Raw genomic sequence first — 17,814 nt, forward strand, 5'->3', positions numbered from 1 at the left:
GTGTTGTTTGGTTTCACATTCGATACCATATGCTAGAAGAAGAACTTCTGCCACGACTTTGTTTGATCATCTTTTGTGTGGCCCACCAATTCCTGTAGAGTTTACTTCAGGTGCTGGCAGGGGATGCAGATGTGGGTGTAGGTGGCATGGATGCTTCCCACTATACGTGGCCCTCTAAACCTACATCAAGCCTGTTCTACTGGACCACACCCAACAACTCCATTCACAATTAACATTCCCAGCCAAACACAACACCATTTCCAGAGTGATCCTTGGTAACCAAGAAAAGAGTTCTAAGAGAAAAAAAAATGGAGGAAGAGCACTCAGAAGTCAGCTTTGGTCAAAGTGTTTTATTTTAAATATTAATCACCTCAGTCCACAGAGATAGGCGCAAGGGCAGCCCGCGGTACCAGCGCAGTACAATATTTACAGCTCCCATGTTTTTCTATAGTTGGGAACGCGACTCCCTTGCGAAGAATAGGGAGAGTAAAGCCACATGCAAAATAAATAAAGCTCCTTTGTGGCGCGTTCCACCCCCCACCACTTCTCGTCATCACGTGACCTGCTGCGTCTCCCACATCTGACTGGCCAGCTGGGCGTGGCACAAATTGATCACTGCGACTCCTGATTGGTTCTCCAGACACAGGCCACTCATTTGATGCTGGTAGGATTGGCCCTTTAACTTCCATTTCTGGTGAAATAAGAAGATAAAAACAAAAAGATAAAGAAAATGGTTAACAAATTCTTCACGCGGAGATCACAGTGCCAAACACAAAGACGGAGGCCTGGCGGTAGAAGAGTAGACAGAGATGAAGAATCCCAATATTCACTTAACACGGGAAGCCCTAACCATGAACTACACGACACAAACCCTAACCCAAACACGACCCTACCCCTACGCTTAACCAACTGAGTCCTGCTCCTACTAGCACTGACCCTCACTTCAACCCTAACCTTAACCCAGTAGAAACAGGGCCACTAACCCCCCTAGGACAGACACAGACTCCCCAGACCCCAACCCAGTGGGGACAGGACAAGGGACACAAGTCCTCAAATAAGCAGACCTAGGCGACACATCAATAAATTTGGAAAAAATATAGATTGGTTTTTGGTCCCAGAGGAGAGACATCTGATTATTGGTAATTCTCACCTGTCCAGAATTCCCGGACATGGCTTTAGCCAGGTGCAAATTGACAGCTACCCAAGGGTGAAATTTCTCCACGCTATGGCAATATTAGACAAAGCTGCACCTGATACTAAAGTCAATATGGTGATTCTCTCCTTTGGAATCAATAATAAGCAAAATAGGTTCAGGGAAACAACAGCCAAAGAGATCCATAAGGTGGTCAGGTCAGCAAAATCAGCGTTTCCAAATAGCAAAATTTACACCCCGCTAATAAACTTTTCAAAAGATTTAGATCAGATGGAACAAAATAACCTCTGAGATACAAACAGATTCATCCAGCAGAATTTTCCATACATCCCACCTATTGAGGAAGCAGACTTTAAAACAGGGAAAGATAAGATTCATTTGACTACGGACACGGCCTAAAAAATTGTAAAGCATTGGATAAAACATCTAAATTAATTGCCCCCCTGACCTCACCACCCTTAAAAAAAACAATGTAGTTAGAGGCGGCCTCTAGAATAATATCAGAACAATACCTGGATGAATAAGGAGAAGAGATGAACTGGATCAAAAAATGATCATAACACACTTTCCGTCCGGCTTAGACATGAGGGGGCATCAGTGATAGCGCAAAACAAATTAGTGTTGATGGCCCGTACTTTCTGGGCATCCATACGACTAAAAACAAACAGCTTAACTTGATAGCATTGTGGATGGAGCCTATGGAAACCCTGCTTTTTTCCCCTAACCTAACCCTCAAACTGTGGCCATCATTCATCTCCATTTATTTGCTTAGCAGATGCTCTTATCCAAAGTGACTTACAAAACAGGTCAATATACAGGAATTGAGTAACATCAGTCTGGAGGACTGTTTGGGAGCAAGTGTGATGGGACAAGGTCACAAAATTGATCATCATAAGTGAAGAGCTCGGGACAAAAAACAAGTGCCAGATTACAAAACAGACAGACATTCACCAAACGTGGGGGTCTTCAGACACTTTTATAAACACACTGAGGGAGTTAGAATTGCAAATGAAGGTGGGCAACTCGTTCTACCAGTGAGGAGCTGAAGAGTCCGGATTAAGATCTGAGACCACCCTGAGGTGGCAACACCAGATGGAGATCTGAGTGGACGAGAAGTAGCAGAGGACTTCACGAGTGTCTCCATACATACGGACCTTGTGACTACTCTGTAGGCGAGCGTTGAGGATTTGAACTTATCTGCCACTATGCTGTGATCTGAAAAGAGTAGAGATGTGTGCCTGCCTCGGCTGCTTCAACATCAGACACCATGTCTGCAGTGGCTTGGTGACACGTGCTGGGGCTCCTGCCAGCAGAGTGGTGAAGTAATCCAGACATGATAAGAGCAAAGCCTGGAGTAGTAGATGTGCTGCATACTCTCTCTGATCTTGAAGATGTTGTATTGAGTGAATCTTTAAGACTAAGAGACCATTTCAACAGGGTCCCCATAGGACATGCCGGTCAATAATCACCACACAAAGTTTGCGTAACGACTTGGTGGGCATTAGAGACAGCGAACCAAGCAAAATAGAGACAGGATAGCAAGACGGTCCATCATTGGACCTTCAAAATGAAGTGAAGACAACTTTTAACATTTAATTTCATTAAACATGGAGACTGATCAGACACCTAAAGGCTGGTTTATACTTCTGCATGGAGCCAATGTAGTAGCTACCCCGTTGAAAGCGGCTTATATTTCTGTGTTATGCTGCACTGCCGGCACATTGCTGAATGCCATGCTGTTTGCTGGCTGATATTTCATGGCACGAATTGGCCGCCACACCCTCAACTACTGCTCCCCCTGTGTTTGGGTGGGCACCATGCATCTGGCACAGTAGTCTTGCGGGGTCAGATGTGATCCTCAAATAAGAATACCAGTTAAAAAGGGTGTAGTGAATAGCGTCAAAGTCCGGTGCTGCAAAGTCTTTGCCCACAGGGCTTCTTCATAAAACACCCGATCCCAGTTCCTCCAGTCTATGCATTTTAAACCGCTGCCGGTGTCTCAGGGAGAGAGCAAAAAGACACTGAAGAGAAGACCTGATGCTGAGAGAAAATAAAAAGCTAACATGGCTGTTTTACAGGAGCTCAGTAGTACGAGGTACCTGAAGCTTAGTAATTAATTTGCACGTTACATTGAGTGCTGTGAGACAGACGGACACACAGGTAGACCACCAGAGCTACTGGGCTCCATGTGTTTAAAGAAGCACCTCTGTCTGCTACAATATCTTTCTGTCATTTTAACTATTGCATCACAATATGACATAACAACAGCAAATCGAGCTTAGATAAGCATTGTGGTCCGTGGATACACTAAGTTTTAAAAAGCTGCGTCTCTTGTTGTCCCAGCGTGTTTGCATTTGCAGTTAGACAGTTGTGTTTCACTGCCTCAGTTATGTGTTTAGATGTGCAGTCAGAAGGCAGCCTCATCTGTGCTTCTGCTGGTGTCAGTGGGCTGATTTGTTGATTCGGGTATTTTGACCACTGAAATCCGCATCTCCTGTGGCTCTTCATTATCGTCTCTCTTAACGGATTTTCATGGAGTGGGATACACACCATTTACTTCAAAGGCATATTTTGCAGTTTATATTTTCATGAATATGGCTACCAGTTCTTTCACACGTACAATGTCATCGCAACGCTCAACAACAGAGAGCACACACTGCGCAAGTGACAGAGTACTGTTCATGTTTACCGTTCGCCCATTGACGTTGGCGAATGTCAGTGTTTAATTTGATCATACAGTGAAGATTTTCACGTGCATCAGGTGGTGTTTATTTTCAAAACATGTGATGTCTTCTCTGCACACGTAACACACATTTTGATGTCTAATGGGGTCTTGTAGGAGTCTGTGGACGGTTTGTTGCAAACAGAAGCTTGTCTGTCGGACCAGGTTAAAAAGAGCACCGTTCTCAAATCTCCAGCCCTATTTTGAGCACCACCTTCATGAGATGTTGAACTGGTTTAGAAATGTGACACTCAGTGACCCGTTTAATTGTCCCCACCCAGTTTTAAGCAAAATCCACTTGTGGTTGTCCCCAGATGTATATAAAATACGTCTGCTTCAGCGAGACTACTGGCACAGTAAATCTTTATGTGAAGATGTCCAGGGCCACCGAGTGATTCCAAAGTTTGAAACCACTCAGCTACTTTTAAGACACTGTGGCAGGCGACTGGGGATCAGACTCAGCCAGGATGCCTGGAAGGACCGGGAGGCGGACAATACATCCCTCAGGCTACGAGGGGGCAACCACCCTGGTTAGTGTGGGGACCATGGGAACGAAGCATGGAGGTTCAAATCCATTGGGGCCCGTGGCCACCGCCAGGGGGCGCCCCGAGCTTCATGGAGCCCAGGATGTCAGCACTTCTACCACACCTGGGAGTATTGGTGAAAGGACCTTCCAGGGACGCCCGGAGTGCTTCCAGGTGCTCATGCGGCACTTCAGGAAGTGCCGCTGGAAGGACGTCAGGAAGCACCTGGAGCACATCCGGGTGAATATAAAAGGAGTCACCTCCCTCTAGTCAACAGCTGGAGTCAGGAGGAAGCGGACAGAGCTTGGTGGAGAGGAGTGGAGGCGGCGCAGGCCCATTGGAGGGACCGTAATGAGGGTGTTTGGTGAAGGGACACTGTGTGTTGTGTGGACGATCGGTAAATAAACATGTGCTTTTAGGAACCATCAATGTGTGCCTGTCTGTGTTCCGGGGCTGAGCTTCCACAAACCCAATACCATTTCGAATTAGACCATGAGTGTATGTGTGAGGTATGTGTGACGACTCCTTCACCATTCCGAAAATGCACATCTTAGAAACTGTCAGGTGAGCACTCCTACTCCGGCATTGAACAGTTCTTTTTACAGTCACATTGGATAGGGGACAGGAGACTGAAGACAAAAAATTCAGTCAAAACCTTCAGCTTACCTGTCTGGCATCCTTCTGACTGCACAGCTCCAGCCGCACCTTCGAGCCTGGTGAGAAAGCCGTGATGGAGAGGCACCGGTTCTGCTGGTGGATGAACGGCTCGCTGAATACCCACTCCTGCAGGACAGACAAACATAAAGGGGCTATGTGAGTGAACAGTGAAAGATTAAGAAATGAACAACCATTTGGACCAAAATAATCTGTTCATTTAATGCGTTCAATAAAATGTCAAATATTGATTAGAAGAACCCAACGATGCTGGTGTTACTTACACCAATTCCTGCACATTTAGTTCTCTTTCTGAAGAAAATCACTCCACCATCTCTCAGGAATGCACCCTTTAATAAACTTGGGCCTCATGTATAAACAATGCGTACGCACAAAAATGTTGCGTACTCTCGTTTCTACGCTCAAATCACGATGTATAAAACCTAAACTTGGCGTAAAGCCACGCACATTTTCACGCTAGCTAAATCCTTGCCGTACGCAAGCTCTCAGCTCGGTTTTGCACACTGGTGGCACCCAGCGTCAAAGCAGTGCTTCTGTTCCAGTATGGTTTCCCTTTCTTTTTTAGATCCACATCCCTGATGCAGCTTTATCAAATACGCTGAAATTAACCGCATATTGTTTATTAGTTTAAGTCATCTGATTATAAATAACCTGTAACAATATAATGGTGCACAGAATGGTCAAACTATTCCAAATACCATAGCTGCTTTAACGTTGCTACTTTCACTTATTTATATCACTGTATCTGACTGTGGAATCACAGCTCTCAAGCAGTTGATCAGAAAGAGAATTATTGGTATACAGCATCATGCACATGCTGCCTCAGCCATGCTGCCTATTTGAACTGCTCTCAAACGGCAAACACTTCAGAGCCTTTCCTGTAGGGACATCGCGGTTGAGAAACAGTTTCATCCCAAGAACTATAAACGCACTCAATCAGTCCATCAAGTGCTCCTTGTAGAACTGTTTGTACTTATTAGTACAATTATCTCACTGTAAACTTGCACTACAGTTATAATATTGCACAACCTGAGCCACTTTATAAAGCGCGTATGAAATGCAGCAAAATATGTTTATTATATTATACAGATAAAACTTTTAACTTCATTTAAATAATCTATATTGCTAATAATTAAACATGTGAGGACACAGTGTCGCAGCGCTAGCAAGGAGCTGGTACCCATTCAGGGATTGTTCCTGCCTTGCGCTGTATTCTTGCTGGTGCTTGTGTGACACTGGAAGGATAGATGGATAGAATAATTAAACATGTACTACGAAGATATTTCAATGTTCATTAAAAGTTTTGAAGAATCAGTGTTCTAAGTTTACAGATGGCTTAACATCTATTACAGAGCTGATTGTGTGGCAATTGGTTATTTGGAGAAAGAAAAGGAAAGACAGGAATTGGGGGTTAGTATGTTTGAAAGAGACAGTATTGCTGCAATAAATTATTTCATCGAAGGTCACGCACAGCGCAGCAAGCATCTTGCGTGAGGCAGGAACAATCACTGGATGGGGCGCCTGCTCGTCACTATCACTACGCCACTATGTTCCCATGTTTAATAACATGCTTTAACTCCTGTCATCGTGAAAATGATATCAAGTATACACCTCAATATTTAAATTATTCAGAGAGCTGTAATATCACGAATGTAATGGATTCTGTGTCCTGTCGGAGGAAGAGAAAGCCCGTTTAAGAAGCAGGTAGTGATTCACACACATAGAGCACATACAAGAACAAATACAAAACAAAGCATTTAACGTTCTACTCTGGTTACGATGGTATTGGAGAAACTAGCAAATCAAACGATTTAAAGATGAAGTTTATGATGTTCTACTTTAATGACAAAATAAACTACATGATTAAAGTGGAGATTTCGAGATTAAAGTTGACATTTCGAGCTTGTTTCTCACTGTGTCCCTATTTTTTTTTCTTTTCTTTGTACCCTAATAAGCTTTCATATGACACTCAGACGGTGGGCTACGACTCGCCTTTTCACGGCGACTTTAATGTGTGATTTCTTTTTTATTTCGGCCAATGTGCGACTTTGTGAACTTGAGCTTTCGAGTTTCTCCGACACTCTGTCACTCGATCAACTTCCTTTTGTTGTTTATACCACTGTTTAAACCAACAAATAGTACGTTTTTCCTTGCCTCCACTTGATGTACGCTGAAATTCTTCTATTTTCCACCGTGCTTTTGCCATTGTCTTTGCAGAGAACGCTGACCTTAATGGCTATTTATATTGATTTGCATATTCAAAGAGGCGTCATTCTGGGAGGAGTTTGGGGAGTGTCAGCAGGCGTGTGCACGTGCGTTACTTTTCACGCGGACCGGGATTTATGGAGCGGAAGTTGGAGAGTGCACAGATTTATGCATCTGGATTTTTTTGTGCGTACGCATATTTACGCTTTTGTCCTTACGCCATGTTTTAGTGTGAATACTACACACGGCGTTATGCATGAGGCCCCTTATGTAGTTGTCTCCTTGTGTCAGATTCATCATTTTTAAATAATAGTACTGGGTGCCTTCATGCGGTCCCTTAATGTCCACTGGATGAGGACGTATCGATTCTAATTCTTCAGACCTTCCCTTTAGCTCATATCCACAGTCCAGGAAGTAGTCTACTAGCTCACCTCCAGCCTCTCTCTATTAATCGTCAAGTGTTGTTGTAGTTTGAAACTAGTAGGTGGCATAGTTAAAGATGCTAAGATTTGCATTGGTTGCGACGAGGATGGATAGGATTAGAAATGAGTACATTAGAGGGTCAGCTCAAGTTGGACGGTTGGGAGACACAGTCAGAGAGGTGAGATTGCACTGGTTTAGACATGTGGAGAGGAGAGATGCTGGGTATAATAAGAGAGGGTTGCTAAGGATAGAGCTGCCAGGCAAGAGGAGAACAGGAAGGCCTAAGAGGAGGTTTATGGATGTGTTGAGAGGGGACATGCAGGTGATGGGTGTAACAGAACAAGATGCAGAGGACAGAAAGATATGGAAGAACATTATTTTTTTTTAATTTTACTATACCTTAAAGTAGACTGTTTAACTTCATACCCTTGGTTTATTGCTTGTTCTACTATTTATATAATTACCATTATACTATTACAGTAGGAATTACCAGGTTTATCCTAGACTAGTTTTTAAAATCATTCCCAGGGTTTTTTTTTTTTTTTTTAAATCTTAATATCTTAACTTAAAAGCGCTGAAGATTATTTCAAGCTTAAATATTGTTAATGAGAACATTTTCGGCAGATAGTATTAAGAATTTAACTGCAAAAGATATCTCTGTTTTAATTCTGTAACGCCACTGCAGGGTGGGGTTTGTTTTGTTTTGGACGTACTCTGTCTCTTCGTATGTCAGAGGACTGGAACATCGCGAAGTGGGATCTAGCCTCATGTGGGGAGGCAAATTGGGGGGGGTGGGGGGATAAAGGGGGGAGAGAAGGAGAGCAGGTTATATCTAATCTATTCTTGTAATCCTTATAATTATAAATATCAATGCAACAATAGGCTAAAATGCAACAACTCATGGGGAATCTTGAAACTAAGATTAAAACTGCCATATTACCAATTAAAACTATAAATGACATTAAAAACTCAGAATCAATGTCTCCATGATGGAACAGTTAACTTTGTGAGCTGGAATGTTAAAGGCCTGAATCACGAATTAAAGAGAAAGAAAGTATGCTCTCACCTAACAGGCTTAAACGCTAAAATAGTATTTTTACAGGAGACCCACTTACTAACCAAGGATCAGTTCAGATTACAAAAAGACTGGACTGGCCAAATGTTCCATTCTAGCTTTATAAAGAAAACTGGAGGGGTGGGAATTCTCTTACATAGAACAGTTCCATTTGTAGCATCAGAGGTAGTGTCGGACCCTGAAGGGAGATATGTGATGGTCATGGGCAACTTATATAATAGTAAAATGATTTTGATAAATGTTTATGCACCCAATGTTGATGATAAGGAATTCATGCAAAATCTATTTGCATCCATTCCCAATGTGAACACTCATAAAATTATAATGGCTGGGGACTTTAATTGTGTTTTAAATCCACTCTTAGATAGGACTCCTGTGACAGGAGGACGACATCTAATACTGCAAAGATAATTACACAGTTTTTAAATGATCACAACTTATCAGACCCCTGGAGGTTTCTTAACCCAAACTCAAGAACATATTCGTTCTACTCACCAGTGCATTATAGCTACTCAAGAATTGATTATTTTTTTATAGATAATAATTTCCTGCCTACAATTAAATCATGCAAATATGACACAATTGTTATCTCTGACCATGCCCCTCTAGTCTTGGAGCTAAAATCAATAAGCCCCTCATACTCACCTCGCAGATGGCGTCTTAACCCTCTTTTATTGGCAGACGAGAACTGCACAGAATTTATATCCAAACAAATCAGCTTCTTCCAAGAGACAAACACGTCCACAGAGGTTTCTGCAGGAACACTCTGGGAAACTCTAAAGGCCTTCTTAAGAGGCCAGATTATTTCATATCTTTCCCATAGAAATAAATTAGAAACCAAGAAAGTGTCAGAGCTAAGAAATGAAATTACTAGAATAGATGAAGAACAAGCCAGGCGTCCAAGTGAAGCTCTTCACAGGAAAAGGCAGGCCCTGCATACAGAACTTAACATCTTAACAACTAAAGAAACTGAACAACTTATTTATAAGTCTAGACAGCATTACTATGAACACGGAGAAAAAGCTAATAAGCTTTTAGCTCAACAAATTCATAAACAAGAAGTTCACAATGCAATACCAGTAATCACCAACAAGAATGGAGAAGAAATCATCGACCATAATAAAATAATGCACACATTTAGAGATTACTATAAGTCTTTATATTCCACTGAGCCCAAAGAAGACAACACGCAATCTAATGCATTTCTGGATAATTCACAAATACCACAAATAGATGCTTTAAGTGCTGAGGAACTGGATAAACCTCTAATGCTAACAGAATTACTAGACGCTATAAAGTCACTACAAAGCGGGAAATCATCAGGCCCTGATGGTTACCCCATAGAGTTTTATAAGAAATTCTCCACTCAGCTAGCTCCACTCTTATTGGTAACATTTACAGAAGCTAAAGACCACCAAATACTACCTCAAACATTTCGACAAGCATTAATCACCGTCTTTCCTAAACAAAATAAGGACTTGTTACAATGTGCATCATATAGACCAATTTCACTCCTGAATAATGATGTTAAGATACTCTCAAAAATCCTAGCGAGAAGGATGGAGAAAGTGCTGCCCTCGGTAATATCACAAGATCAAACTGGATTTATTAAAGGCCGACATCTATCTTCAAATCTCCGACGCTTGTTTAATGTTATATATTCACCAGCAAAATCAAACACCCCAGAGATATTACTATCACTAGACGCAGAAAAGGCATTTGACATGATCGAATGGAATTACCTTTTCACTGCATTGGAGAAATTTGGGTTTGGCCCGAATATTTGTGCTTGGATCAAACTACTGTATACCAGTCCAGAAGCTTCAGTTTGTATTAATAACATTTGCTCAGACTACTTTAAACTAGAACGTGGTACCAGACAAGGATGTCCCTTGTCGCCACTGTTGTTTGCAATCGCTATTGAACCACTGGCGGTTCACTGCCGAAATTCTTATCAGATAAAGGGGATTGTCAGAGAAGGACTGGAACAGAAAATTTCTCTATATGCAGATGATATGGTCTTATATATATCAGACCCAGAAAACACTGTCCCTGCTGTTTTAACAGCACTAACAGAATTTCAAAAGATATCTGGTCTTAGAATTAATCTGAATAAAAGTATACTCTTTCCAGTGAACTCACAAGCATATAATATTAATTTAGACACCCTACCTTTTACCATAGCAGATCAGTTTAAATACCTAGGGGTAAATATCACAAGTAAACATAAAGCTCTTTATCAACAAAATTTTGGCGTCTGTATGAAAAAAATTAAGCAAGACTTGCATAGATGGTCAACCCTTCATCTCACTCTAGCCGGAAGAATTAACATTGTTAAGATGAATATCCTTCCTAAACTTCTCTTTTTATTTCAAAACATTTCAATATATATCAATAAATCGTTTTTTAAACAGTTAGATTCAATAATAACCTCATTCATTTGGAACTCAAAACACTCACGTATCCGAAGAGCGACCCTACAAAGACCTCAGGCAGAAGGTGGCATGGCTTTACCTAATTTTCAGTTTTATTACTGGGCAGCAAACATACAAGCCATAAAAACCTGGACACAAATAAATGCACATACACAGGCTTGGTCTGCAATAGAAGTAAAATCCTGTAGTACTTCTTTATATTCCCTGCTCTGCTCTCCAATAAATGAAAGTTATCGCAAATATACTAATAACCCAATTGTGCTTTACTCACTCAGAATATGGAACCAAATTAGGAAGTATTTTAAGATGGAAAATCTTTTATCAGTGGCACCTCTGCAAGAGAACCACCTCTTTCAACCTTCGCAAGTATATCCAGTTTTTAATACCTGGAAAAGTTTTGGGATTAAAATGCTCAGAGATCTTTATATAGACAACATATTTACATCTTTTGAACAATTACGTTCAAAATTTAACCTCCCAGCTACACATTTCTTTTACTATCTTCAAATTAGAAATTTTGTTAAACAGAAATTGCCCGATTTCCCCCACCTTGCACCCTCCACAATGCTGGAAAAAATACTGCTCAATTCCGAGGAAACAAACACTATTTCCGCAATATATAAAATCTTATTAGAGTCCCTACCTTTCAAAGATCCAAGAGGACATTGGGAAGAAGATCTCTTAATCAATATATCAGAAAAGGAGTGGAAGGTAGCAAAGCAGAGAATTCACTCGAGTTCTATATGCGCAAAGCATAGAATTATTCAACTAAAAATTATATATCGAGCTCATCTGTCTCGCTTAAAACTGTCCAAAATGTTTCCAGGCCAGGATCCAACCTGCGAGCGCTGCAACCAAGCTCCTGCCTCACTGGGTCACATGTTCTGGGCCTGCACCAAACTAACATCATTTTGGACAAAAATTTTTAAGTGCCTCTCAGACAGCCTTAGTATCACAATCCCTCCTAACCCACTAACAGCTGTGTTTGGTGTCCTTCCAGATGGACTGGAATTGGAGAAGGACAAGCAAACGGTGATTGCATTCACTACACTCTTGGCACGCAGACTTATTTTGTTAAATTGGAAGAATCCTAATTCTCCTCTTATAAGTCAGTGGGAAACCGATGTTTTATATTATTTGAAATTGGAAAAAATCAAATTCTCAGTTAGAGGATCTGTACAAAATTTTTTCAAAACATGGCAGGATTTAATCAATATTATTTTAGAATAAGAGAAATAACTATTATTGCATTTAACTCCCTTCTCCATCTCTTATTTATATAGATATTTACTTCTCCCCTTCTTTTGTCTAATGTTGCCTTATTAAAAAGCTTAAAGAAATTTTCCTTTAGCTAAGCTCTCCTTCTCAGGGGTGGGGTTTGATTTGTTTTCAAATTTGTTGGGTTATAAATTGATCTGTTTGTATGGAATGATTACAATGAAAATTAATAAAATAAAAATATTAAAAAAAAAAAAAAATAAAAAAAAAATTGTGGAGCTGGAAGTTGAAGAAAGTGATAACAGAAATAGAAAGAAATCTTCTGTGCTGGTATTCTCAAAGGAAGCAACTAGTCCTACCTGAAAAACCTTGGTAAAAGGAGAAGCTGTGGAGCAGGTGGATCAATTGATATATCTGGCCGATGCGAGAACAGACCAGGAGATAGGGCACCAAGCGGCCATAGGTAAAAGTGCTTTCAAAAAGATGGCACAGGTTTTGTTATCAAAAAGGTGTCCCTAACTACTCGACAGAGAACCCTAAACCTAACACTAACTACTTGATAGCGAATATTGCAATGTTATCTTCTGTATGGTTGTGAGAGTTGGATGATTAGCAAAGCTACTGAGGGACAATTAGAAGCAGTGGAAATGTGGTTTCTCAGAAGGATAATGAAAACATCATGAGCTAAAAAGATTACAAATGTACAGGTGTGGCACTGAGCTGAAACTGCTAGAGGTGATTGTGAAAAGACAAATTCAATTTTTTGGCCATGCATTGCCAAAAGAAAAATTGGAGGAATTCGTATTGATCGGACAGATAGATGGCAAACAGGCAAGGGGTCGTCTGCCATTAACGTTTCTTGGCTGGCTACAAAGAGTTACTGGAATGAAGACACTCGACATATTAAGGAGTCTTAAAGACAGAAATGAGAAAGATGCCATAGCTGCACCCATATCAGCATTCTGGCATGGCAGTCTGAACGAAGGAATGAGATTCTCCAACGGTTACATTTTAACATACTTGTAACAAACAATGCCAAGCGCAAAAGTGTGCTGAATGTCTGATACGGCAGCAGACCTGTCAGTAGCCGTGAAATAAATAATCTGATTTGAGAAGCGTCTGTCGTCTCACAACGTTACGGAGCACCCATGGCACATGTGTACTCAAATCATTTTGTTTTCCTATGCCATGTTTACTCAAATCAAATCATAATTTTTTTAGACAACTGTCATCCTTTGACAAAGCAGTGTACTTGGTTAAGTTTTAAAGCTTTTCCTCTGTGCCCTGTAAAGTGCCAGTGTGGGCAAGGTATATTTTCTTCTACTTTACAGAAAGCGATTAATGTGACAAATGCATTTATAGCATGAGTATGAAGAAGAAACTTTGACTTTAAAAAATGCCAAACTTATCCTTTAATTTCCAGTTATGATAGTACATTCAGACGTATTCTTCGCTGCTCAGGCATCAATCACTGTTTTCATGTTCTTTACTTTGGCCTTAGCCATACTGTTGTTAACAATGACACACCACTGACAGGCATGTGGTCCTGACACTGAGTAGACTGTCATCATTTAAGATGGCATCTTTGTACCAAGACCACCGTGTACTGAATTAAAGAGCTTCGACAGAAAAAACTCTCCTGCTAGTAGTAGTGGTAGGTAAAAGACGTCACCAAGAAGCCCCAAATGGTAAGACCTTTGGCTTCTGATTAGTTAGTTCTGGCTTATGTTTTTCCTTCACATTTTGGACCACTGCCTGCTTTCATTTTATTATTTGCTGCTCGTTCTCAACTGTTCAGTGCAGACTCTGAAATCGAAGGGGCAGACATGGACTCATTCTTTTGTTTCATTATGAGCGCTCATCTGTGTCTTGCATGCCCAGTGAACATTTCACCACCGATGTCTCCTGCACTCACCTGGCTCAAAGGCAGGCTGCCCCGGGCTGCCCGACACTCTCCCAGGCCAACTAGGGTATCCCCTTGCTTATCCTGGGTCTCCGATTCTAGACACATGGACCCTTGTCGAATGAGAGCTGGACTGGCATCGGCCTCCGGGATCCTGAACAATGACAAAAGAGAAACAAAAGAATTCAATTTTCAGTGACGGCCCTGCAGATGCTCGCTTAACTTAGTGTGGCCTAGTGGTCACGTTGCTAGTTCATTCTTCTCAATCCACATTTCCTGTGAGACCGCAGTGAAAGGCACAATACAAAGGTGGTCCTCCTTGTTAAGACATGTTGGTGCTGTGACGCCAGAGTCTGCCAAGTCACTGTGCTGCCATGCTATTCCGTTTGAGACGACATATGTCCATTTTAAAGGAAGTGGCTGAGACAAGCAAAGATTTGTTAAGGGAGATGACATGGAATGTTAAACTCCGGAGGTTCACCGTCACCTGTCATGTGCAGTGGATTTAGAAAATCTTCAGTCCCCTTCCCTTTTTGCACACTTCATTTGTTCTGCTGTAGATTTCATTTGACATGGATACATTTACCATTTTTGCCCATCAAAATACACTCAATAACCCATAACGACTAAGTGAAGACATGTTTTTAGAAAGATTTGCAACTTTATTAAAAACCAAAAACTGAAATCTCTCCTTCATAGAGTTTTTCAGACCCTTTGTTGTGATATTCCAAATTGTGTTCATGCTCCTCCTGATTGGTTCAGTTCTCCTTGAGATGTGTCCAGTATTTGTGGCAAACTGAATTGACTGGGCCAGTTCAGAAAGGCACACGTGTACCTGTGTATCGAAGGGTCACAACTCACAACGCGTGTTGGGGCAAAAGTCCAAGGAACTCTCTGTAGACCACCACGACCAAAATGCGGCGATGCATACATCAGGCCATCTGAAAGGCTTTGAGTGTTCCCAGCAGCAGTGGCCTCAATAATTTAGGAAATGGAAGAAGTTTGAAACCACCAGGACTCTTCCTAGAGCTGATCATCTGGCAAAACGGAGTGAACGGGCCAGAAGGACCTTCAAGAAGCCAGTGCTTGCAGTTCAAAACCACTGACCCTACTTCAAGTGTTGCCCTCATGAGGAGTTGGATTGGTTTAGAAATATGAGCTATCTAATTGTTCCCACCTACTTTTAAACACAATTCACTCACAATTGTCTCAAGATGTAAATATTAGATGTCTGGCTCTGTGACAGCAGATTCCCAAGAACCCAATGGTCACTCTAAGAAGATGGGAGAACCTGTTGGAAGGACAACCATTTCAGCAGCACTTTCAATCCGGCATTTACGATAGAGTGACTAGATGGAAGCCACTTTTGAGTAAAATACATATGGCGGTTTATAAAGGACTCTGAGATTCTCTGGTCTGATGAGACAAACACTGAACTCTTTGAGCAGAACGCCAAAGGCCAAGTGCCACCTGCCAAATACCAAACTTAAGGTGAACCATGGTGGTGGCAGCATCAAGCTATGGGGACAGGGAGACTGGTCAGAATTGAGGGAATACACAGAGACCCCCAGAGTCTCCAGAGATAACCTGAAGCAGACAACCAAGACAATGCTGTAGAGGTTTGGTGACAAGTCCCTGGGTGCCCTTGAGTGGTCCTTACTTAAACCCCATAGAACATGTGTGGGGAGACCTGAAGATGGCAGGTACTTCCTATCCAATCTAACAGAGCACGAGAACAATGGGATAAATGGCTCAAATCAACAGTGTTTTACCGAAGACGATGCTGCCAAAGGGGCTTCTACAAAGTACTGAATTAAGGGTTACCTTTCAGGTTTGGGTTTTAAATAAATTGGCTAACCTTTCTGAAAATTAATTTTCAGTTTATCATTATGGGTTCTTGAGTGTAGATTGATGAGCAAAAGTCACAAATGCATCCGTTTAAAACACAATAAAATGTGCAGAAAGTGGAGGGGCCAGAAAAACCTCACAAATCCACTATATGTGGTCGCTATTGGTACTGGGAAAGGTCCTTCTCATCACCTTCCAGTCTCCACTCCTTGTGTGATTTTGGGCTATACAAAAATAAATCATATTGTATTGTATGTCTCCTGGGGATCCCTGACCCAATTTGGTTCTTCAGTTCTGGTGGGGGATGTCTCCACTTCAGGATGGAGACCCACCTGTTAGGTTCTGTCCAAATATGTAAGACATCCTCGGTGGAAATGCAACTGGAGACGCAATTTTTCTCCAACTTTCTTTGAAACCTTTTTCATTTTTCACTTTCTCGTATACATAGTATAGAGAAAATATAGGAATCGTGAAAAAATTCGACCTCAAGATTCTGATGACATTTTAGACCTTCCTGAGTCAGAAAATACCATTTTTGAAATGACGTCCGTCTGTTTGTCTGTGTCTAAACACAATGGCTTGAAAACACTTTGACCTGGTCAATGAGACTTTGTACACCTGCTTTATATCAAAAATAAGGAATCCTGTCAACTTTTGGACCACTTCCGGCAACTGGAAGTGATACTTTAACTTTCGTAAATTTTCAAGTAAACTATGGGTATAATTACAGATAGATGATTCAATTTTTGTATAGATATTCATAATGATAAAAATCAAACAAATATAAAATTTGAGAACAATTACTCAACCGGAAGTAGTATTTTATTTAAACAACCATCCGATTTTTTTGTATCATGGAAATGTAAACGTGTACGCGATATTAAAACTGTAATGTATATTCTTTCAATAACTATTACAGTATTCATTCTATTTTAATTTAAACATCATCAGTTTAACAATAACGTGTAAACACTGAACATGCCATGTAAATAAAAAGATGTAATGGGAACAATAAGCTGCTACGTCCCCATTGTGTTCCTGGTAATACATTTGATTTTATGATTTTTTTTTTATTTCCACCATCATTATTATAATTAAATGTAGCTAAATGCAGTTTTACCACTAGCAATTTATTGCAACAGATATTATATAACACTAACACTTCTTCTGTGTTTTTAGGTGTGTCACACACGTGCGAATAGGAGGCAGCTGAAGGGCTTAAAGAATAAAGGTAACACATCTGCCCAGGGGGCGGCGGAGTACACTAACTGTCTTTCTAAGTCCCCTGCAGACCTTTCCCAGGAAATCCCACCAGGAACCACTGCCTCATCTCGGGACACATCACTTCCGGCCCTGAGGACGACATCACTTCCCCCAGACCTGCTATAAAGCCTCACTCCCTTCCTCTGGAATTAAGTTCTGTTTTGGTCTCAGTCTTGTAAACTACTCTGGTCTTACAATTCTTTACTTTTGCAGCCAGGAACATATTATACGGGTGGCTGCCCCAAACCTTTCCCATGTCTGAAATCTCGTCTTGTTACAGGTGACTATAACTCTTTACTTTGCATGTAATTGAGATAATGCATATGTAATCAGGAAAAAATTCCACCACTGTTTTCGACCTCTCTAAGTG

General features: G+C 41.1%; 1 protein-coding gene across 1 annotated transcript in view; it reads right to left on the reverse strand.

Annotated features, from left to right (window-relative positions):
* Nucleotides 1–330: 330 nt before the first annotated feature.
* galnt16 (UDP-N-acetyl-alpha-D-galactosamine:polypeptide N-acetylgalactosaminyltransferase 16) overlaps nt 331–17,814 on the reverse strand; it is a 127,688-nt gene continuing 110,204 nt past the window's right edge. Inside the window, exons 13-15 of the mRNA XM_028821821.2 lie at nt 14,346–14,487; nt 5,066–5,182; nt 331–691 (exon numbers count right to left, since the gene is read on the reverse strand). Of these exons, the coding sequence (XP_028677654.1) occupies nt 554–691; nt 5,066–5,182; nt 14,346–14,487 (397 nt within the window). The 3' untranslated portion in view covers nt 331–553. The remainder of the gene's footprint in view (nt 692–5,065; nt 5,183–14,345; nt 14,488–17,814) is intronic.

Source organism: Erpetoichthys calabaricus, chromosome 16 (genome assembly GCF_900747795.2).
Source record: "Erpetoichthys calabaricus chromosome 16, fErpCal1.3, whole genome shotgun sequence".
In the NCBI taxonomy this organism is placed as follows: domain Eukaryota; kingdom Metazoa; phylum Chordata; class Cladistia; order Polypteriformes; family Polypteridae; genus Erpetoichthys; species Erpetoichthys calabaricus.